This window comes from Giraffa tippelskirchi, chromosome 1 (assembly GCF_054371585.1).
Source record: "Giraffa tippelskirchi isolate mGirTip1 chromosome 1, T2T-mGirTip1v1.2.pri, whole genome shotgun sequence".
NCBI classification, from domain to species: Eukaryota; Metazoa; Chordata; class Mammalia; order Artiodactyla; family Giraffidae; genus Giraffa; species Giraffa tippelskirchi.
Window position 1 is genome coordinate 190,209,706 of NC_137275.1, and position 18,801 is coordinate 190,228,506.

Here is an 18,801-nt window from a genome sequence, read left to right on the forward strand (position 1 = left end):
TGCGTTTAAACAGGCCCCACCCAACCCGTCGGGTGCTGCAGAAAGGAAGGGACCTGTCACTTGGGAGAGCAGCATTTGGCCATGTCCCACCAGGACCGGAGGCTTGGGGCCATGAACTCAGGGACCCAGGCCCAAGTTCAAGAAGAGCCCTAGGAGGAGCCTGCTCCCAGACTTGAACTGTACAGTTGAGGACTGAGGCCCAGAGAAGGCAAGAGATGTTCCCTTCCTCCCACATCCTATTCATCTGAGCTTGAATTCAGCGCCCACACCCCGGCCTGGGTTGGGGGCTGGCACTGCTGTGGGAACCAGAGTGGAAAAGAAGGCTAGGGTTGGGGCGGGTAGTCTGGCAAGCCAAGACTGGTTTTTGTGCGTTTCCACCTTATACCTATCTAACCCACCCTGCCGCGATCGCAGGTGCAAAATAATAATAATAAATAACCCGGAGAAGGGCAGCGGCAGCCTTGGCTATATGTTTAAATTATGTATGCTCTTGTCGGAAGGATATCTGCTCCGCGGTCAGTCCCTGACCACGCTCTGCTACTGATCCAGGAGTCGGGTGCGCAGCCACCAGCGCTCCTGCGGGAGGTGCAGGCGGGAGAAGGTGCGGGGAAATCCGACTGATTTAGGAGGCTGGGGGGTGAGAAGCCTCGATTTATCATCCCTCCTGATGGGAGCGGAAAAGTCTCCGGAGTGACAGATGGGATCTTCAGTGCTTTGCAAGGAGGTAGTTATGAGGCCCGCGAGGGGAAGAGGGGACCTGAGCTTACTTTGTCGTTCTCCACAAAGTCTACAAAGGCGGTGCGCTCGATCTCCACCGGCTGCCCCTGCCTGTCGTAGAGCGCCAGGACGAAGTGAAAGAAGTTGGATTTCCTCAAGTTGGAGGGAGGCTGTTTCTCAAAGTGGGCTCGGGACAGGGCTACGCCGCTGTGCATGAAGAGACACGGTGGGGACACAGGACACGGGGAAAGAGAGAAAGACACGAAGTTACCAAACGGGCCCAGGCAACATAGCAGAGAGTTAAGGGTCCGTGGCCTCGATCCAGATTTCTGGACCCTTCTGGCCCTTTTCTTTTATTACGGTTAAGAAGCAGGGACTCCTTAGAGGAGTCACTGTGGCCACGGGGTAGGATAGCAGGACGCTGGACGCTGCTACTGCCAGCTGTTCCAGCCTGCGGGCATCCCACTCCCGGGAGCTCAATCTCCAGTCTTTAGTACAGACCAAGGAACCCCGACTGCAGACCAAAGCCCGGAGGGTCCTCCCCACCCCCAGCGGCCCAAGTCTTGTCCCCTCGGGCCGCCCCCATCTTGTTCCTCAGGTGGCTCCCCCGACTGGGTCAGGATTTGAAGCTGGGCCTGGAGCATAGGGGCTAAGCGCCTCAACACTTTGAAAGAAGTGACCCTTTTCCTTCATCTTCATTGGAGTTACCTGTCCTGGCACTATTACCCACAACGCCTCCTAAACTACTCAGAAAGGCGGTGGGCGAGAACCCTGAGGGGGCCGGACGGGAAGCCTAGAGGCCTCACCTCCTGCTTCCCTCGCTCTTCCGAAAAGTTGCGCGCGGGCTAGGGGCAGGGCGAAAGCCTCCTTGACCAGTACTAGGGATCTGGGCCACCACGGACGACGTGATCCTGAGGACCTCGCCCCTGGAACTGCTGAATTTGGAGAAGCCGAAATGTTATTAAGAGCCAGAGCGCGTCCTCGCCTGGAGCCGACAGTCTCCCGGCTCAAGCTGCATCTCTGGGCGTCGCCGGCCAAACCCGCTGACCGCGAAAGCCGCGTTGGAGGAACCGGGAGATGCCCTGGAGCCTATTGAGTCTGTGCACACACCTCCCCGCCGACCTGTCGCGGCCGGAGACAAACTGGCCGCCAGATCACATTTAACGGGCGACTCGGCGCCCTGGAGAGCAAGCAGATGGACGGAGCTGCTCGGGGCGCTGGGGTCGCCGGGCGTCTGTCCCCAGGGCGCGCAAGTACTTTCACTCTTCTGAAGAGTGTAAAATTTTGACTAGAATCCCCCATCGGACCGCCTGCTTCAACTTTAACAATTACTGGATAGGGGAAAGGAGGAAAGTAGAGGAGGTGTCTTTTGGGAGGTCGGCTAAGCGACTGCGCCGAGGCACCCGCTCTGCGGTCCTGCCTGTTTTTCCTCGGCCCGCAGCCCAGCGAGTCCCCCAGACGGCCAGGAAAGCCGCCGCCACCGCGGCGAGCCATCTGCTCCAGGACACTGGCGCCCCCGGGCTGAGGCAGAAGGGAGGGAGCTGCCGCCCGTCAGGGTCTCCCGAGCGAAGCGGCTTTGGCTTCCTCTCCTCCAAGGGTGGCTGCCGGCTTCGCTCTAAACGGGACACCTGGAGTTCTGGCCTGGACAGGAGTCATTTCTCCGCGCGGAGTTGGGACTTAGAGGGGGGTGGCCAGGAGAGCCGATAGAGAGGTAGCAGTCATGGGAAGAAGTTCATGGGCTCCTGGGCGTTAAGGAGCTGTCTCCCGCAGACAAGGTCTTGGAGACCACACATCTCAGCTCCACAGTGGTGATGCGGAAGGGGAATCAGAATGTCTTCACGGGGTGGCAGCCTAGACAAGGCGTTTACAACCCCCGGCATAAGGATCCTCAAAACAAAGTCAACTTCAGGGACTAGTATAACTAGAGGCTTGTGACCCCTGCGCTTGTCTCACGTCTCCTTTCCTCCTTTCTTCCCTCAGTGGTTCCTTCTACTGTTACTCCCCGTCTTTTCTGCTTAGACTCTTCTCTCCCCCTCACCCCTGCCTCTGTGCGTCTGGTCCACTGTTTTATCTCTGCGCCCAGACCCTCCAGCCTGCCCCCTCCCTGGACGCCCGGCCGATCCGCCTTCCCCCGCAGGCGCGCTCCGGCTTCTCCGACTCCTCCAGCCGCCGCCGCCATCTGGCCGTGGGCTCCGGGCCTCCAGGAATCTCCCCACAAGATGCGGGAGGAGAGGCGCTCGCAAGGAGCAAGACGAAACCCGAGAGTAGCCGGTAAGCCGGCTCTTCTCCGGCGGCCGCCGGTCTGGGTCCTCACTCTCCTTTCCTGGCCCGGCCCGCCTGCCAGGACTGGGGACCAAGCTGAGAAGCATCAGATACTACTTTGTTATTTTTCCTCCCAAAGAGTAGTCTGCGGAGAAGGAGTGGGGGAACCCAGGAAGCTCAGAAATTCGAGTGTTGGCGGAGGGGTAAGTGTTTAACAGCAGCGACCTGCCGGCCGGAGGGTGAGCCCTAGCGCGCGGGGCCAGGGCGACAGATGCAGAGGAGAGAGAACGAGCGAAAGCGAGACCAGCGAGGGGGGTGACACACGGAGACAGACAGCGAGAGCGAGAGAGCGAACAGACGAGAGATCGCGAGCAGAATCACTCTGCGGCCGTCCCGTTACCTCTGCGCCGCAACATTGGCGTCCACCACGCCGACGTTTCTGACCCAGGACCTGACCGAATCCATCTCGGCGCCCAGCGATTTCTCTTTTAGAGCTGGTCCTCTTCCTAAAGTATCTTGGATCCCAAACATTTAAAAAGTCTTATCTACTGTCGCTTTAAAAAATGAGTTACAACGCTGTCCTCGCTTTTCCCAACGTTGCCACCAAGCCGTCTCCTCCAAAAGCAATCCAAGAAGAGGGATCAAGTGCTCAAGTTTGAGTCTCTCTTGGGGGAAAATTAAAAAAAAGATAACCTGTCCTTTGCTTCCACGCGTGAGGTGCGAGCTGATGTAGCTAAAGTTTGGGTTATATCCTTCTCAAGTTCAGCTCTGCCGCCTCAGGCCCTCCGCCTTAGGTTGCTCGCATCCTTCCAGTGGCAGCGCTGCCTCCAGAAAGTGATCACAATTTTGAAGCATCACCTGTTCTGGGAGAAACAGGAGGAGATTGATGGCTGCCTAATCTCTCCCCTTCCTCCTGGTCCCCCACTCCCCCTCCCTGCTCCTCCCCACCGCTCCAATTTAAAAAAATTAAAAAAAAAATCCCCAACTGGATCGGTAGTAAAAGGAAGGGGAAGACCCGGAGTCGAGAGGAGGCGGTGGCTGCGAGCGCTGCGGAGCCGGGTTACAACCGCGCGCTTGCCCCATGAATGGGTTACTACGGCCCCAGGCCGCGGGAGGCGGAGCCGAGGCCCGATAAGGAGCCTCATTTGCATGGACGCTCGGGATTGGCCCGCGCTGGGCAGGCCTGGTCGACGTCCTTAGGCGGCGCGCGCCACGCTCGGCGTTGCCTGTAGTCCGGGAGGTGAAAGGGGACAGAAAGCTGCGGGCGCTGAGTCCTAGCCGGAACCCCGTGCGCGTGTGTGTGCGCGCGCGCGCGTGAGATGGGGGCCCGCAAATCTTGCCCTGAAGTCGGGTAGCCTGGCCTTGCCGGCTGGTGCGTCCTGGATAAGTCTGGTCGCGGCAGCTGGAAGTTTCAGCGAGCCTGCCTCTAAATGCGGACTTTCGTCCTGCGGGAGGCATATTCATTCCCAGGGCTGCTTGGGTTCTGTGTGCAGGTCTTTGAAGAAGCGGAGTGTGACCACATGTACTTAATGTTTTGCGCAAACGTTCCCGAGAGCAACACAGTTCCCCGGACGGGCTCTCTCGAGTCTCCTGGAGTTACTTGGTGACACTCATTTTGTGAGCGGTTTACAAGTTTCAAGACAAGGATATATGAATGAAAGCGGAGCGGGGTAGGGGGTGGCGGGAGGGGGACGAACAAGGCTCAAGTGCTATTCAAATAAATAGGATGTCGGAGGAAATGGTCTGAGCACTAAGGAAAATCCCCCCCTCCGGCGGACGCGAGCCGGAGTTGCACCCGGTGCAGATGAGAGATTGCTGACAGATCGTGGCAGGCTGAGTGCGAAAGCTGCCCGGCTGTTTGTCCTGGGAGCTCCCTTCGGTCCCCATTCCCTCCCGCCACACACCCCCCGCCAGTTCTCGAAGCCCCTGGGGGCCAGCAGAGGAGCTGCGAGGAGGTAGCGGGGCAGTTGCGGAAACTTTGCCCGAAGCTCGCGGTCGCCACGGTGCTGGCCGCGGGGGCTGAGGGCCGGGAGGCGGCGGCAAGCTCCGCCAAACAGCTGAAACTCTAGAAGGCTTTTTAGCTACGCCGGGCAGCTCGCGGCGCCTATTAAAAAAAAAAAATCCTCCTGCCTGGGTGTTATTTTCTGGCTTCTCCTTTTGTATTCTGATCTGTGTATAGATCTGCTGCTGAAATCTAGAACATTAGCGCGAAAACAGATTTGAAGACAATGAATGCAAATCTGTGCTCAAAGACCATCTGCCGTGGAGGAGACAAATCAGCTGTTCCACACAGTTCGAGCGGCTGTGCCCGGGCCTCCCAGCCTCATTACTGAGAGGGCCCGGGCTAAAGCCTGGGTTTCATTCTGGAGACTTCCCCACCTCACCCCCCAACACACACTTAGGACGCAAATCTGAGTGCGCCTTGACTCCCGACGAGATCCCTTAGGTGTAGCTGAGCGCTCACAATTGAACTGCGAGAGTTTGCCGCTAGAGGACATAGCGCCTTTGCAACTCGTTTGCCTGGGAGGACAGGAAGCTCGCGCTTTTCAGCAATGCCGCTCTCCTGAGAAAGCTATGGATCTGCGCCTCCACGCTACGCTCAGGGCAAACCACGACCTGACTGCGTGGACCGAACGCACTCGGGAAGCACAAGGGACTCTACTGCGAAGATTCGCTTGAGAACCGATGCGGAGGGAGAGAGGGTGCGCGGACCCTCATTACACAAACCCGGATCCCGGGATTGGAGAGGCTGATGGTGTGGGTAGGGGGAGCATACAGGTTGTGAAATCCCCACCTCTAGGTTGTGTCGACTGTGGCATCTCCACCCTAGGGCTCTGGATTGGTGTCGTTGAACGAGAAGGGCAGGGGTGAAGGGCGATTGGGCATAAAAATATGGAACTATGGAACGGGACTGTTGTAAAAGCCAAGTAAGATAGATGTCCAAAGAAGGAAGGAGAGTGGGCGGAAAAATTTGTAGGATGAAACTTCTTGTTTCAGCTAGGCAATTCTCTATTTTATGCAGATTTTATGGATGATTTCATCCCTGCAAAAACTAAACACCTGGAATCTTCTACCCTGGCCCCACTCTCTTTGTAAATTTCTCAGAACCTCAAGTAACCACTCACCCCCCATCTTCATCCTCGGTTCGTGCCCAGCAGAGCCAACTAAGAGCCGCTAAGCAGAGCTGCTTAGCGGAGAGTGTTGAACAGCCCGTGAGGCCCTCAAGACTTTTGGAGGAGGCCGGTGATTTTTTTTACCCGCAGGGGGTCTCTGACCTGCTGCGTACCAGGAAAGGTACGGAGCGCAGCCTCTAGGGACCCCGAGGCAGCAGAGGGCCCGGACCTGGCCCGGACCGTCTGCCCCTGAGGCCCGTGTTGGCTGGGGTTAAAGGGCAGACCCAGGGTCGAGGACACTGGCTCTTCTCTCCCGCACCAGCTGCTACCCAAATTATGCCCCCTCAGGAAGCGAATGAATTGGTTCATTCTCCCAGCTCCCTGCTGCCCGCCCCAAACCAGACGACACCGCACGGCGGGCGCCCCCACCTCACCTCCCAGAGACAAGTTCAGGGGCCTCAGTGCTCAGCCAGGAGGCAGTTTTAAAAATCGTGGCCCCGGAACCCTGACCTGGGTGTAGCCGGGAGCCGCTCCTCTCCTCTCGGGCTGCGCTAGAGGTGCCCTCCCCGTCACCGCGGCGCAGGGCGTTCGGGGCGAACGGTAGCCACGATGCTGCGGACCCTGTGGGCTTCGAGCCACGGATAACCAAATTCCCTCTAGGCTGGGACCGAGTTCCCTGGCTAGCGCAGGGAGGGCGGTGGAGGGGGCACGGAACGGGGGGAGCAGCCTTGGGCCCAGAAAGGCGGCGCTTCGGTCTTCGGGGAGCAAGGAGCGTTTCTGCCACCCGAGTTGTGTTTAATTAGGTCTGTGTGGGTTTGGGGAAGGGGTGGGCGCAGAGTCGGCCACCCGCGCCGAGGAGGAGCGCTGGTTAACGATGGAGTGAGCGGCACGGTGGCTGCGCCCGGAGGGTCTCTCGCATCTCGATGGCCTCCGGCTACCCCCGAACAAACCACCTTTTCAAACACGCCACAAAAAATCCGCCCTGAGCCGCGCGGAGGCCCGGCAGGCGCAGCTGCGGCCCGGGGAAGCCCGGCCCGGCGGGGGTGCGGAGCCCGCGCGCGCCTCTCGGGCTTGGGCCAGCCAGCTTCGTTCCGCCCCTTGCCGGGGTCGAGAAAAATCCGAGATGAACATTATTAAAATTCTTCCTGACCATCTAGTTACACAAAACCAAGGTCGGGGTCGTGGTATTCCGTCTTGTCCCCTCCTTTGTTTACTCTTCCCAAGAAACCCCCGGGTGTTTCCCTTCCCCGCGTTCAAATTTCACATCTGCATCTTGGTGCGATACGTTCAATTTCCTCCCGACTGGTTTTAAGGCCGGTTTCCCTCGTCTATTTCTCTGTCCAGTCTCCTGGCGCTGCGTCTCTCCTCCCGTCAGAGGTTCCGAGATTTTTCTTAGAAAATTGCTCTCTGGGCCTAGTTCTCGTCCAGCATGGCCCAGAGATGAAATTGATGGTGTGAGAACACACACACGTACATACACACACAGCCCGATCTTCACCCCCACTCCCAGACACACACGCGGCGCTTAGGTCTAGCAACCCGAAGAACTGAGCCTGACTAGTTCCCAGGGAATTAGACCCGCAGGGACAGTCTGGGTTTTATATATGTAAAAAAGCAGCACTCTGCGAAAACCTCTCTTCGGACGTGAATTTTCCAATTTGTTTGTTTTAGTTGACACCTTTGATTTTTATTTGTCTGAGTAGAAATAGATTGGCTCACTATCTCTGAACCCTGACAATATTTTAGTTCACAATGCTTCGTGAAATAATGTTTTTAAATACCCAACTCCACTCCCTCCCAGTTGAGATTTCAACTCTGCATCAGTTAAATATCCAAATCCACCAACTCCACTCTAAATTTCTTATTGAAATTGGACTTGAACGCTTCATAAATGAGAATTCCCTGGAGGGGGAGGGGCAGGAACTACTGTATTCACAAATGTGCTACAAATATTTCAGGACTCCATCGTCCATACCAAACAGAGCCCTTTAAAGACAATTTGGTAAAAATTTAGATTCTCTTCTTGATTTGTTTTTTCAGAGTGAAAGGGATTCCAGCGGGAACAGCTGCAGAAATACCGAGGCGACGAAAAACACTTTTTAGACACACGATGTGGCACCCAGGCCAGTGAAAATGGACTGAAGGAGTCAGAGGGCTTTATCCTAACCCAGGGAGTAACTTCCTCTTTCTCTCCTCTTCTTTTTCTTCCTCTTCTTTTCTTTCCTACTCTTTCACCCTCTCAGAAATACCCTTCCCTCCCATCCCCTTCTTCCGGGCGTGCCGAGCGAGCGACGGAGCCAAGTCAGAGATGCGGAAAGGTCAGCAGAATAGATTTTCGAAGCAGCAGCCGCGTTTGGACGTTTGGAGCGCAGACTTCGAAGCAGGGTCCACGGCGTGTGTGTGTGTTGGGGAACAGGTGATCCACAGAGAAAGAACTGCCTGTTGCGGCCTCCACGCGCACCTGAGGACCCGATTTCCTGGGTGGATAGGGTGGCCTTCGCGTCCAGCCCGGGTTTGAGGCTGTGCTGGGGTAAGCACGCCGTTTGCAACCCTTTCAGGAGGAAGCTGCGCACCAAGGCGGTGGCGTCTCCGTCACCGCGGAATTAAGGCGCAGAGATCTAGAGGCGAATTGACCCGCACTAAGAGACCCAATCGAGCAAGTCTCCCGCAGAATAGGGCTGAAAGGAACATAAAAACGAACGCAGGCGGGACATTTACCCAGCACTTCTGCGGAGCCAGGCACTGCCAGGCACTTTCTCACCTTTAAACTTGACAGCGACACTTTAAGACGGACCTATTTGCCCCCATTTTACAGTTGAATGAAATGAGGATGGGAGGTGACAAGTGGCATCTCAGCTGGTAAGTAGGGAACAAAGACACCTACTGATGTCCCACTTCTAAGGCAACACAATGGCGAGCAACTTAAGGCCTTAACACAGAAAAAGTTCAATGCGACTCTTTCCCGCCCTTTTTTCGGCTTCTCGGTTTAGTTGAAGGAGAAGATAACATGTGCTCCTCCGAAGCGACCCCCGCTCCCCACCCCCCGCGGTCTTTCCTAGTGGTCCCCGCACCGCCCCCCCCAACTCCCTGCCAGCCGGCAGGGGAAAGCCCTCGAGACCCGCCAGCTCCCTCCCCGCTCGCCGCGGAGGTGTGAGTGATGTGTTGATTATTCATATTTTTGCCGAGCTTACCCTCCACCGCGGTCGGCGAGCCGCATTTCACACGTACACGCACGTACACACTTGTATACGCGCGCTCCGCGGCCCTGCGCTCGCCCTGCGCTCTGCGCGCGCGGGCATCGCGCCCCCCACCCCAGGGACACCCTCCTCGATCTGGTGTGTGTGTGTGTGTGTGTGTGTGTGTGTGTGTGTGTGTGTATTAGTCGCTCAGTCGTGTCCTACTCTTTGCGATCCCATGGACTGTAACCCACCAGGCTCCTCTGTCCATGGGATTGGATTCTCCAGGCAAGAATACTGGAATGGGTAACCATTTTCTTCTCCAGGGCACCTTCCCGACCCAGGGATCGAACCAGAGTCTCCCGCATTGCGGGCAGATTCTTGACTGTCTGAGCCACCTGGGAAGGGGAGGGATGAGCAAAAGGCTCCCACCTCCCTCTCTGCACAAGTCACCTCCTCTACCAATCTCCGAAACGCACCCCTGGCTTCCAGATCCAACTTTTTTCTCCATAATACACTTGTCTTCCTAACTCCCCATCCCTACCCCCGCCCTGGATTGCGTGGGTGGAGAGGGGGAGTGGGTACAGCTACAAACAGGTCACCAGTCAGAATATCATTCCAGTCGGCACCAGGCGATTTCCTCCCACACACACACCTCAGCGTCACCTCCACCCACACCACATACCTCCGTGGCAAGAGACAAAAATTGGGAAAAGGCAGTTGGGTACAAGGCATACTTCCACGTTGTCTTTAACGGTGTAAATAGGACTTCGAGCTCTAGGACCTCCTCAAATGCTGCCCGAGGCCTAGAAATTCCATTTCTGGCTGATGCGAACCCCTCCGCATCTCCCAGGAGGTGGTACACACATTCCAGGGCGGCGGGGTTCAGGGTTAGGAAACCTCAGAACAGGCTGAGAAAACAGCGAGCAGACAGGGCCGGACAGCTCCGTCCCACCCTCGAAGGGGCGACAGAACTTCTACTTACTCTGGTTTCACGGAGGAGATCGAGCAGGGGTCAAGTTGCTCAGAGGGTCAGCAGCGGGGACTGTCTCGAGGGCCAGGAAGCCCCTGAACAGTATTATGAGCAATGGCAGCTTCGCCCGATAGGGGGCGCTGGACTAAAGGCAGTAAAACCCTCTCGAGTGTCGCACTTCCTGCAGCTCTGACCTGGGGCAAGTTGAGGCGCTCTAGTGGTTTCTATGGCTTCCCTGGTGGCTCAGCTGGTAAAGAACTTGCCTGCATTGCGGGAGACCTGTGTTCGATCCCTGGGTTGGGAAGATCCCCTGGAGAGGGGAACGGCTACCCACTCCAGCATTCCGGCCTGGAGAATTCCATGGACAGAGGAGTCTGGCGGGCTACATAGTCCATGGGGTCGCAAAGTGGTCCCTATGGGGGAAGCAGGGTGAAAAAGGAGAAACCCTTCCGGCTTTGTCATCCTCAGACCCAGATTAGAGCCTCGCATTTGCTGGTGAGGTCTTGGGCATTTGATCCTCCTCCTAGGGGCCTCAGTTTCCTAATCCGTAAAATGGGAGTGTTATTCCTTTGAACCTCAGTTTATTGGTAAAATGGACCTATTTCTTTCCCCAGGGCTTCACTTGCCTTATGGACTAAAAGATAACTTAGGGCAAAGTAGCTGGCCCATAGTAGGTGTTCAATAAACGCCTGTTTCCCTTCGCCAACTTCATCGGTAAAATGCGCAGGATGATATTGGCTCATTGTACGTCACTAGGGCTGTGAGTCTCCTGTGAGGGTGGTTTCCCCCCACCACCCCTCCTGACCCCACCCTTCCTGTGAGCTCCTTGAGCAGGATTTCTGACTTGCTTTTCTTAGTTCCTTGGCTCGCACCGGCTGTTCCCTGCAGTGGGCGCTATTTTTGTTGCTGTTTGTTTTTTAACATGGAATTATCTCTAACAAAGTGCTTTGGAACCTATCTGGAGCCTCCGGGTGTCAGAGTGCATGGAAGGCACTCGATGGGGCCTTTCCCCGGGGAGGGGCTGGGACTTCCTAGGAGTCTGCGATGGGGACCCAGCGTTGCCATTTTCACCGCATTGGGCCCGTCTCACCCTGAACGAGAGCGCGGTTGGCTATGGGGCCATTGCAGGCGGGCAGGCGTGCTGGAATCGCGAAAATCTCCAGAGAACTGAAGGAAAATGCAAGGAGTTCTGGAAAGGTCCTTCCGTCGAGGTGGCCAACACCAGCTGATTGATGGGGAGCCGGGAGCCTCTCCGCGCGCTGCGCGCTCCGCCGGGAACGCGGCTTTCCAAGCGCTGCGTGCTGGTCTCGGTCTCCGTGGAGCTGAACTCCTGAATAGCGCTTCCTATAATCCGCATTCAGCGAAGCTGACCGGGGAAGACAAGAGACGAAAGAAACCAGACGCAGAGAGCAGAAAAGGAGAGGGCCCGGGGGAAGAAAGTGGTTCCGGAAATTTTATATCCCATAGTACTAAAGCCTCCTAGAAGCTCCTTAATAACTTCACCTTTTATGCAAAAGCAATGCATGTTTCATGCAGAAAAAAAATATGCATAGAAACAAAAACAACAAAAGAAATTCATAACCACGCCTAATCAAACCAACAAAGAATGGTTGTTCATATTTGGGTGGGTTTTCTCTCACCTTTCTTTCTGATTTCTATATGCTGATTTGTAACTTTTCTGCTTACTTAATATAGCATATTTTCCATACAACTAAATATTTTCCTACAGTAACGTTTAATATTGGCATACTATTTCATTAACCAGAAAAGTTACACTATTAATTGTTTAACCAATTGCTATTGTTGAACATTTAAGTTATTTCTGATTTTTCACCATTATAAATAACACTGTGATGAACATCTTTGTAGATTTTGCTTTTCACGTACTATGTGAGATAAAGTCCTAGAAGTAAAACTGCAAGATCAAGGGTTATGCATTTTTCTTAAACCTTGACACAGAGTGATAAAATGTCTTCTTGAAAGACAATATTTACTCTCTCCCTGCCCCCACCCTCAATCTTGCTCAATCCTGGAAGTTATTTTCTTGTTTTAAAAATTTGTCGATTTGATAGATTGCAAATGTCTTTTGGTTCTTTTATTTGAGATTTATATTTCATGGATTTCCAATAAGGAGAAATTATACTTCATTCATTTTTTCACCACTGCATTTTGGGGGTGTTACAATTTCCTATTTTATTAGGATGCTACATTCTAATTCATCATGTATGTTGCAAATATTTTCCCCAATCTTTGTTTGCCCTTCATTGTGTTTATGGTAATTTTTTGTGGCAGATACAGATGTAGTTAAAAAAATTTAATGTGCAAGTAATAAAATAGCAATGACTTAAATTATAAAGACACTTAAATATCTGACATAACAAGAAATCTGAGGGTAGATGGCCCCAAGTTAGATGATAGTGTTGCTTAGTCACTAAGTTGTGTCTGACCCTCTGCAACTCCATGGACTGTAGCCCACCAGGCTCCTCTGTCCATGGAATTTCCCAGGCAAGAATACTGGAGTGGGTTGCCATTTCCTTCTCCAGAGAATCTTTCTGACCCAGGGATGAAACCCGTGTCCCCTGCATTGCAAGTGGATTCTTTACCACTGAACCACCTGGGGTACCACTCACTAATGCCATTAACTACCTGATGTTTTTGCTCTTCATCTCACTGTCGTTCGCATGTTGAGTTTTCAGTCTCGTGTTTATTGCCTTTTGGTAATGAGATGGTTCATACAGCAGCAGACTCCCATAGCAAAAATTCAAGGCAGGAAGCAAGAAGAACACAGATAAAACAAGTTTCCGTCCCCTTAAAAGCTTTTCCAGAAACATCCTTTATGTTTCCTCTGTTATAATTAAGTTAAATAGTATCCAGGGTCAGATAGGTAGCTGAGAAAGCAAGTACCCACTTTTCCATCCTCTATGTGACAGGCCTCAGAGATGAGGGCTGAAAATGGCAGTCAGATTAGGCAATCAGTTGAGCCCACTACAAATAAAGGTGTCTTTCGATTGTGTGTGGTTTGGGACTTAAGTGGTGGTCCAGTGGTTAAGACGCTGAGCTTCCACTGCCAAGGGCACAGGTTTGATCCCTGCTCTGCCTATCCAAGGGCATGGCCTAAATAAATAAATTGTATGTAGTTACATCCACCCTTTTTTTCCATGAGAATATCCTCCTTTTGTCATTGCCAGGTAATCCTTCCCCATTCTAAAATGATTTAAATGTTGACCTATATTTTTTTTATAATTTCTTTTCCCATTAAAAATTTCCCTAAATAAGTAGATGTGTTTGTTGTGGTCTTGGTTCCACTTTCAACAATAAGGACCAAAATCTTAGAAGATGAATTTGAATATAAGTTTAGTTGTTCAGTTCAGGTCAGATCAGTCGCTCAGTCGTGTCCAACTCTTTGCGACCCCATGAATCGCAGCACGCCAGGCCTCCCTGTCCATCACCAATTCCCGGAGTCTACCCAAACCCACGTCCATCGAGTCAGTGATGCCATCCAGCCATCTCATCCTCTGTCGTCCCCTTCTCCCCCTGCCCCCAATCCTTCCCAGCATTAGGGTCTTTTCCAATGAGTCAACTCTTTACATGAGGTGGCCAAAGTATTGGAGTTTCAGCTTCAACACCAGTCCTTCCAATGAACACCAGGACTGATCTCCTCTAGGATGGACTGGTTGGATCTCCTTGCAGTCCCAGGGACTCTCAAGAGTCTTCTCCAACACCACAGTTCAAAAGCATCAATTCTTTGGCGCTCAGCTTTCTTCACTGTCCAACTCTCACATCCATACATGACCGCTGGAAAAACCATAGCCTTGACTAGACAGATCTTTGTTGGCAAAGTAATGTCTCTGCTTTTAAATATGCTATCTAGGTTGGTCATAACCTTCCTTCCAAGGAGTAAGCGTCTTTTAATTTCATGACTGCAATCACCATCTGCAGTGATTTTGGAGCCCCCAAAAATAAAGTCTGACACTGTTTCCACTGTTTCCCATCTATTTGCCATGAAGTGATGGGACCGGATGCCATGATTAGTTTTCTGAATGTTGAGCTTTAAGCCAACTTCTTCACTCTCCTCTTTCACTTTCATCAAGAGGCTCTTTAGTTCTTCTTCGGTTTCTGCCATAAGTGTGGTGTCATCTGCATATCTGAGGTTATTGATATTTCTCCCGGCAATCTTGATTCCAGCTTGTGTTTCTTCCAGCCCAGCGTTTCTCATGATGTACTCTGCATATAAGTTAAATAAGCAGAGTGACAATATACAGCCTTGACGTACTCCTTTTCCTATTTGGAACCAGTCTGTTGTTCCATGTCCAGTTCTAACTGTTGCTTCCTGACAGAATGTGGTCCACTGGACAGAATATGGTCCACTGGAGAAGGGCATGGCAAACCACTTCAGTATTCTTGTCTTGAGAATTCCATGAACAGTATGGAAAAGTTTAGTTGTAGGTATATTTAAATATTCAATTCACTCATTTTATTCAAAACATATTTGCTATTTATATGTCAACTATATGCTATCTGGAATTTATTTTGGTGTACATTATGAGGGGGAAGTCAAACTTCTGTAGCCAAATGGTTAGGTGTACCAATAGCATTTATTACATAATCTGTATTTTCCCCAAAATGTGAAACGTCACCATATTTTTAAATAAGTATTGAGACTTTTAAATTGGAATGGAAATTTAGATGGATATATCTAGAAACTAGTAATGCATATTTTACTTTCTCAGTTCCATTTGCATAGTTGAATTTTGTGTTCTGGTTTGTTTTTATTCCTCATGACTATTTCGGCTTACATCAACAGTGCACCAAAAACTTGGTATTATCTGATTTTCTAATGTTGGCTATGAAGTTACATCTCACTGTTGTTGTAATATGCATTTCTTTGATTGCTCCTGCTGGCGAGCATCTTTTCAAATACTTTTCAACCATCTGAGTCTCCTCCAGTGGCTCATTTCCCCACTGGGTTCTCAGCCTTGGTGATTGTTGTTGCTAATACTTCTTGCTGCTGCTATTGTTGATGTGGATGGTTTGCAGGAATACCTTGTCTGCTGAGATGTTAATCCATCGTCAATTTTAGATGTCAACAAATATTAACTCTGAATCTGTCATTGGTCATTATTGTCACAGTTGTCCTGTTTTAAATAGGAATGCACCTATTTTGTGCTTTAGGGTCTTATTCAAGAGCTTATTCTGGCCCTTAAGTTCACAAAGAAATACTCGTATGTTTTGATTAGAGCTTTAGCTTTCCTATTTACATGCTTTGACACGGTCTTTTTGCCTTTTCATACTGTTCATGGGGTTCTCAAGGCAAGAATGCTGAAGTGATTTGCCATTCCATTCTCCAGTGGACCATGTTTTGTCAGAACTCTCCACCATGACCCGTTCGTCTTGGGTGGGTCCATCATGCCTACACGGCATGGCTCATTATGTAAGGCTGTGGTCCATGTGATCAGTTTGGTTAGTTTTCTGTGATTGTGGTTTTCATTCTATCTACCCTCTGATGGTAAGGATAAGAGGCTTGTGGAAGTTTCCTGATGGGGAAGGACTAGCCATAGGGGAATCTGGGTCTTGCCTTGATGTGCAGAGCCAAGCTCAGTAAACCTTTAGTCCAATTTTCTGTTGATGGGTGGGGCTGTGTTCCCTCCCTGAAATTTGGCCTGAGGCCAGATTATGGTAGGGGAACGGTGGTAATGGTGACCTTCTTCAAAAGGACTTATGCCAGCACACTACATCTCCCAGGACTGCTGTATTCAGTGCCCCTGACTCTGTGGCAGGCCACTGTCTATTGATGCCGCCACCAGAGACTCCTAGACACTCACAGGCAAGTCTGGCTCAGTCTCCTGTGGGGTCACTGAATATTCATTGGAAGGACTGTTGCTGAAGCTGAAGTTCCAACACTTTGGCCACCTGATGTGAAGAACTGACTCATTGGAAAAGACCCTGATGCTGGCAAAGATTGAAGGCAGGAGGAGAAGGGGATGACAAGGATGAGACTGTTGGATGGCATCACCGACTCGATGGACATGAGTTTGAGAAAGCTCCGGGAGTTGGTGATGGACAGGGAAGCCTGGCATGCTGCAGCCCATGGGGTTGCAAAGAGCCGGACATGACTGAGCAACTGAACTGAGCTGAACTGAACACAGTCTAGATTTTGTTTTCTCGGTTAAAGTGAACCATGAAAATGTGATGGTTACATTGTAACATGGTAAGAAAGAAAATTGTCCCAAATTATTTGGGACAGAACTTCCTTTTTGTATATGATTTAATTTACAATTCCTTCTGGGAAATAATTAGCATTCTTGAGCAATTTTTAGAGAACTTTCACTGAGGTCACGAGCACCTTCTAAGTTGTGGACCTTGAGAGGAATCTGGTAATATTAACTGGCACGCCTTTCTTATAGCACCTACCATTTTCTATCTATTTCTCTGCCAACAGACAAGCTTTTGAAGTGACTGGCTCAGGACACTATTCCCTCATGGCAAACTTGAAATACAACTTTGACATGGGCTGGTAATAATTTTTTACCAGTAAAGTTTCTTTGACGATAGTTGATACAGTACTCACTTCAATAGCGCATGTACTAAAATTGGAATGACACAGAGAAAATTAACATGGTCCCCACTCAAGGAAAACAGTTGATACCATCTTCAGATCTTCATTTAGATACATTTCTCAATTGACCAACATATTTCTTTGAGTAATTTTTTTGGGGGAAAATGATATGTGGATTTTATCATTTTTGTAGTGATATCACTGCCACCATTACAGCTCAGTTTGATAATAATCCCCAAGTGTTGTTTAGAATCCTTTCACACAATGTTGATATTAAGTGATGACTTCCAGTACATTCTTTACTCTCATTGTGATGACAGTTGTTTAAGAGTGTCATTTTCCCAGTGTCTTTACACTGGTTCATCAAATTTCTCTCTTTCTCTTTAACTACAAGTTCTCTTTAAACGTCTAAAGAAGTTGCATAGCCAGTAATCACTCTTCTGACAAAGGGAATTAGATTCAAGGATCCTGGACAAGCCTCTTCTCATTTCTACGCTTTAGTTTCTCCATCTTTTAGATGTGATAGTGATACATTTCAGCCATTTTTGTTATATGTTCAGGTAATAGGAGTTTATCATTTATTTATTATTATTATTATTTTGGTTGCACTGGGTCTGCATTGCTGTGCTGGTTTTTCTCTAATTGTGGTGAGCTTCTCTTCATTGTGGTACACGGATTTCTCATTGCAGTGGCTTCTTTTTCTGGGGAGCACAGGCTCTAGGCACATAGGCTTCAGTAGTTGCAGCACTTGGACTCAGTAGTTGTGGCTCAGGGGCTTAGTCGCTCCATGGCATGTGGGATCTTTCTGGATCAGGGATGGAACCCACATCCTTTGCACTGGCAGATGGATTCTTATCCACTGTACCACTAAGGAAGTCCAAGGTGGAGTCTTGTGAGACTTCCAGGACTCAGTGACAGAAGAAGTGAAACACTTAGAATGATTGTACATTTAACTTTTCTAGATTTAAGCTCCAGGGGTCTGTGGAGAATAGGGAGGCAGCTGCAGCTAGAGGCTGCTATACTAAAGAGCTTCATCCTTATGTCTGAGAGTTTTTTCATGTTTCTTATGACAATTCATGTTAACTGAGGCAGCGACCTTTAATATAGGGTCTCCTCTGCCACTCTCAGATGCCCACACCTTGTTTAGGATACAACCCCAAACAGATGAGCACTAGAGTGGTGCCCACTGAAAATCTTGCTGTGCCCAGTGCATGGTGCTGGAACGCAGGTACAACTGGGAGTTCCCCCACATCATCTCCAGTCTCCCACTGCTCTGAATTAGGACACGCCAGTGGGGTGACTTCCACTGGTCCCTGGGTAGTTTTTCATCTGAAGAAAATGTGTGAAACGAATGCAGAGGAAACACCTGTCTAGGCAGACCCTTCCCTCAATCCAGTCTCACCTGTAATGTATCTTGGAGAAATTCCTTAAAGTTTATTGTATGAGAATGGCACCTTTCTCTGGTTTCCAGCTATAATGTGTCTTTTTATTATAATATTCTTTTGGCAATTTCAATAGGAATTTGGAGTCTGGTGCTCAGACGACTGGAATCTCTTACTCAGGTCTGTATTCCCAGCACCTAGTAAAATATAATAAGTGTAAAGAATGTGTGTGTGATGAAGAAGAGATGAATTCAGTGAATTTTGATCACATAATGTAGAGTCTAAATCAGGACCCTTTTGAGAATTAAAGGAGACACTGACCAGGTGAGACACCCGATCAGCAGGAGTGAAATGCATGGTCACTCTATGCATAAGGGAAATGGAGAAGAAAGAGGAGAAAGAAAGAGGAAAAAAGAGTAGGATGAAAGAATGAGAGAAAAAATAATGTGCTTGGATTCCCACAGAAACCAATTCTGAGATGGAGAGTGAGATGCAGGAAACTGATTGAAGAGTCTTGTCAACAGTAAATGAGGGGAACTTCAGTTGGTCCAGTGGTTAAGAATCTCCCTTGCAACGCTGGGGACGTGGGTTCGATCCTTGATCTGAGAACTAAGATCCCACA

General features: G+C 50.6%; 1 protein-coding gene and 1 non-coding gene across 4 annotated transcripts in view; one reads left to right on the plus strand and one right to left on the minus strand.

The window, feature by feature from the left end:
- EBF2 (EBF transcription factor 2) overlaps positions 1-10,345 on the minus strand; it is a 223,231-nt gene extending 212,886 nt beyond the window's left edge. Inside the window, exons 1-3 of one of the 3 annotated variants that reach the window (XM_081516491.1) lie at positions 10,254-10,345; positions 3,380-3,842; positions 768-924 (exon numbers count right to left, since the gene is read on the minus strand). In XM_081516491.1, the coding sequence (XP_081372617.1) occupies positions 768-924; positions 3,380-3,510 (288 nt within the window). In that variant the 5' untranslated portion in view covers positions 3,511-3,842; positions 10,254-10,345. Of the gene's footprint in view, positions 1-767; positions 925-3,379; positions 4,091-10,253 lie in introns of those variants that run through there. The other 2 variants (XM_081516501.1, XM_081516510.1) reach the window with 2 other exon arrangements.
- A 6,456-nt stretch (positions 10,346-16,801) lies between these two features.
- Positions 16,802-16,908, plus strand: LOC145521767 (U6 spliceosomal RNA). Its single transcript, XR_014065673.1, has one exon. It is a non-coding gene; the product is annotated as a U6 spliceosomal RNA (small nuclear RNA).
- Positions 16,909-18,801: the final 1,893 nt, after the last annotated feature.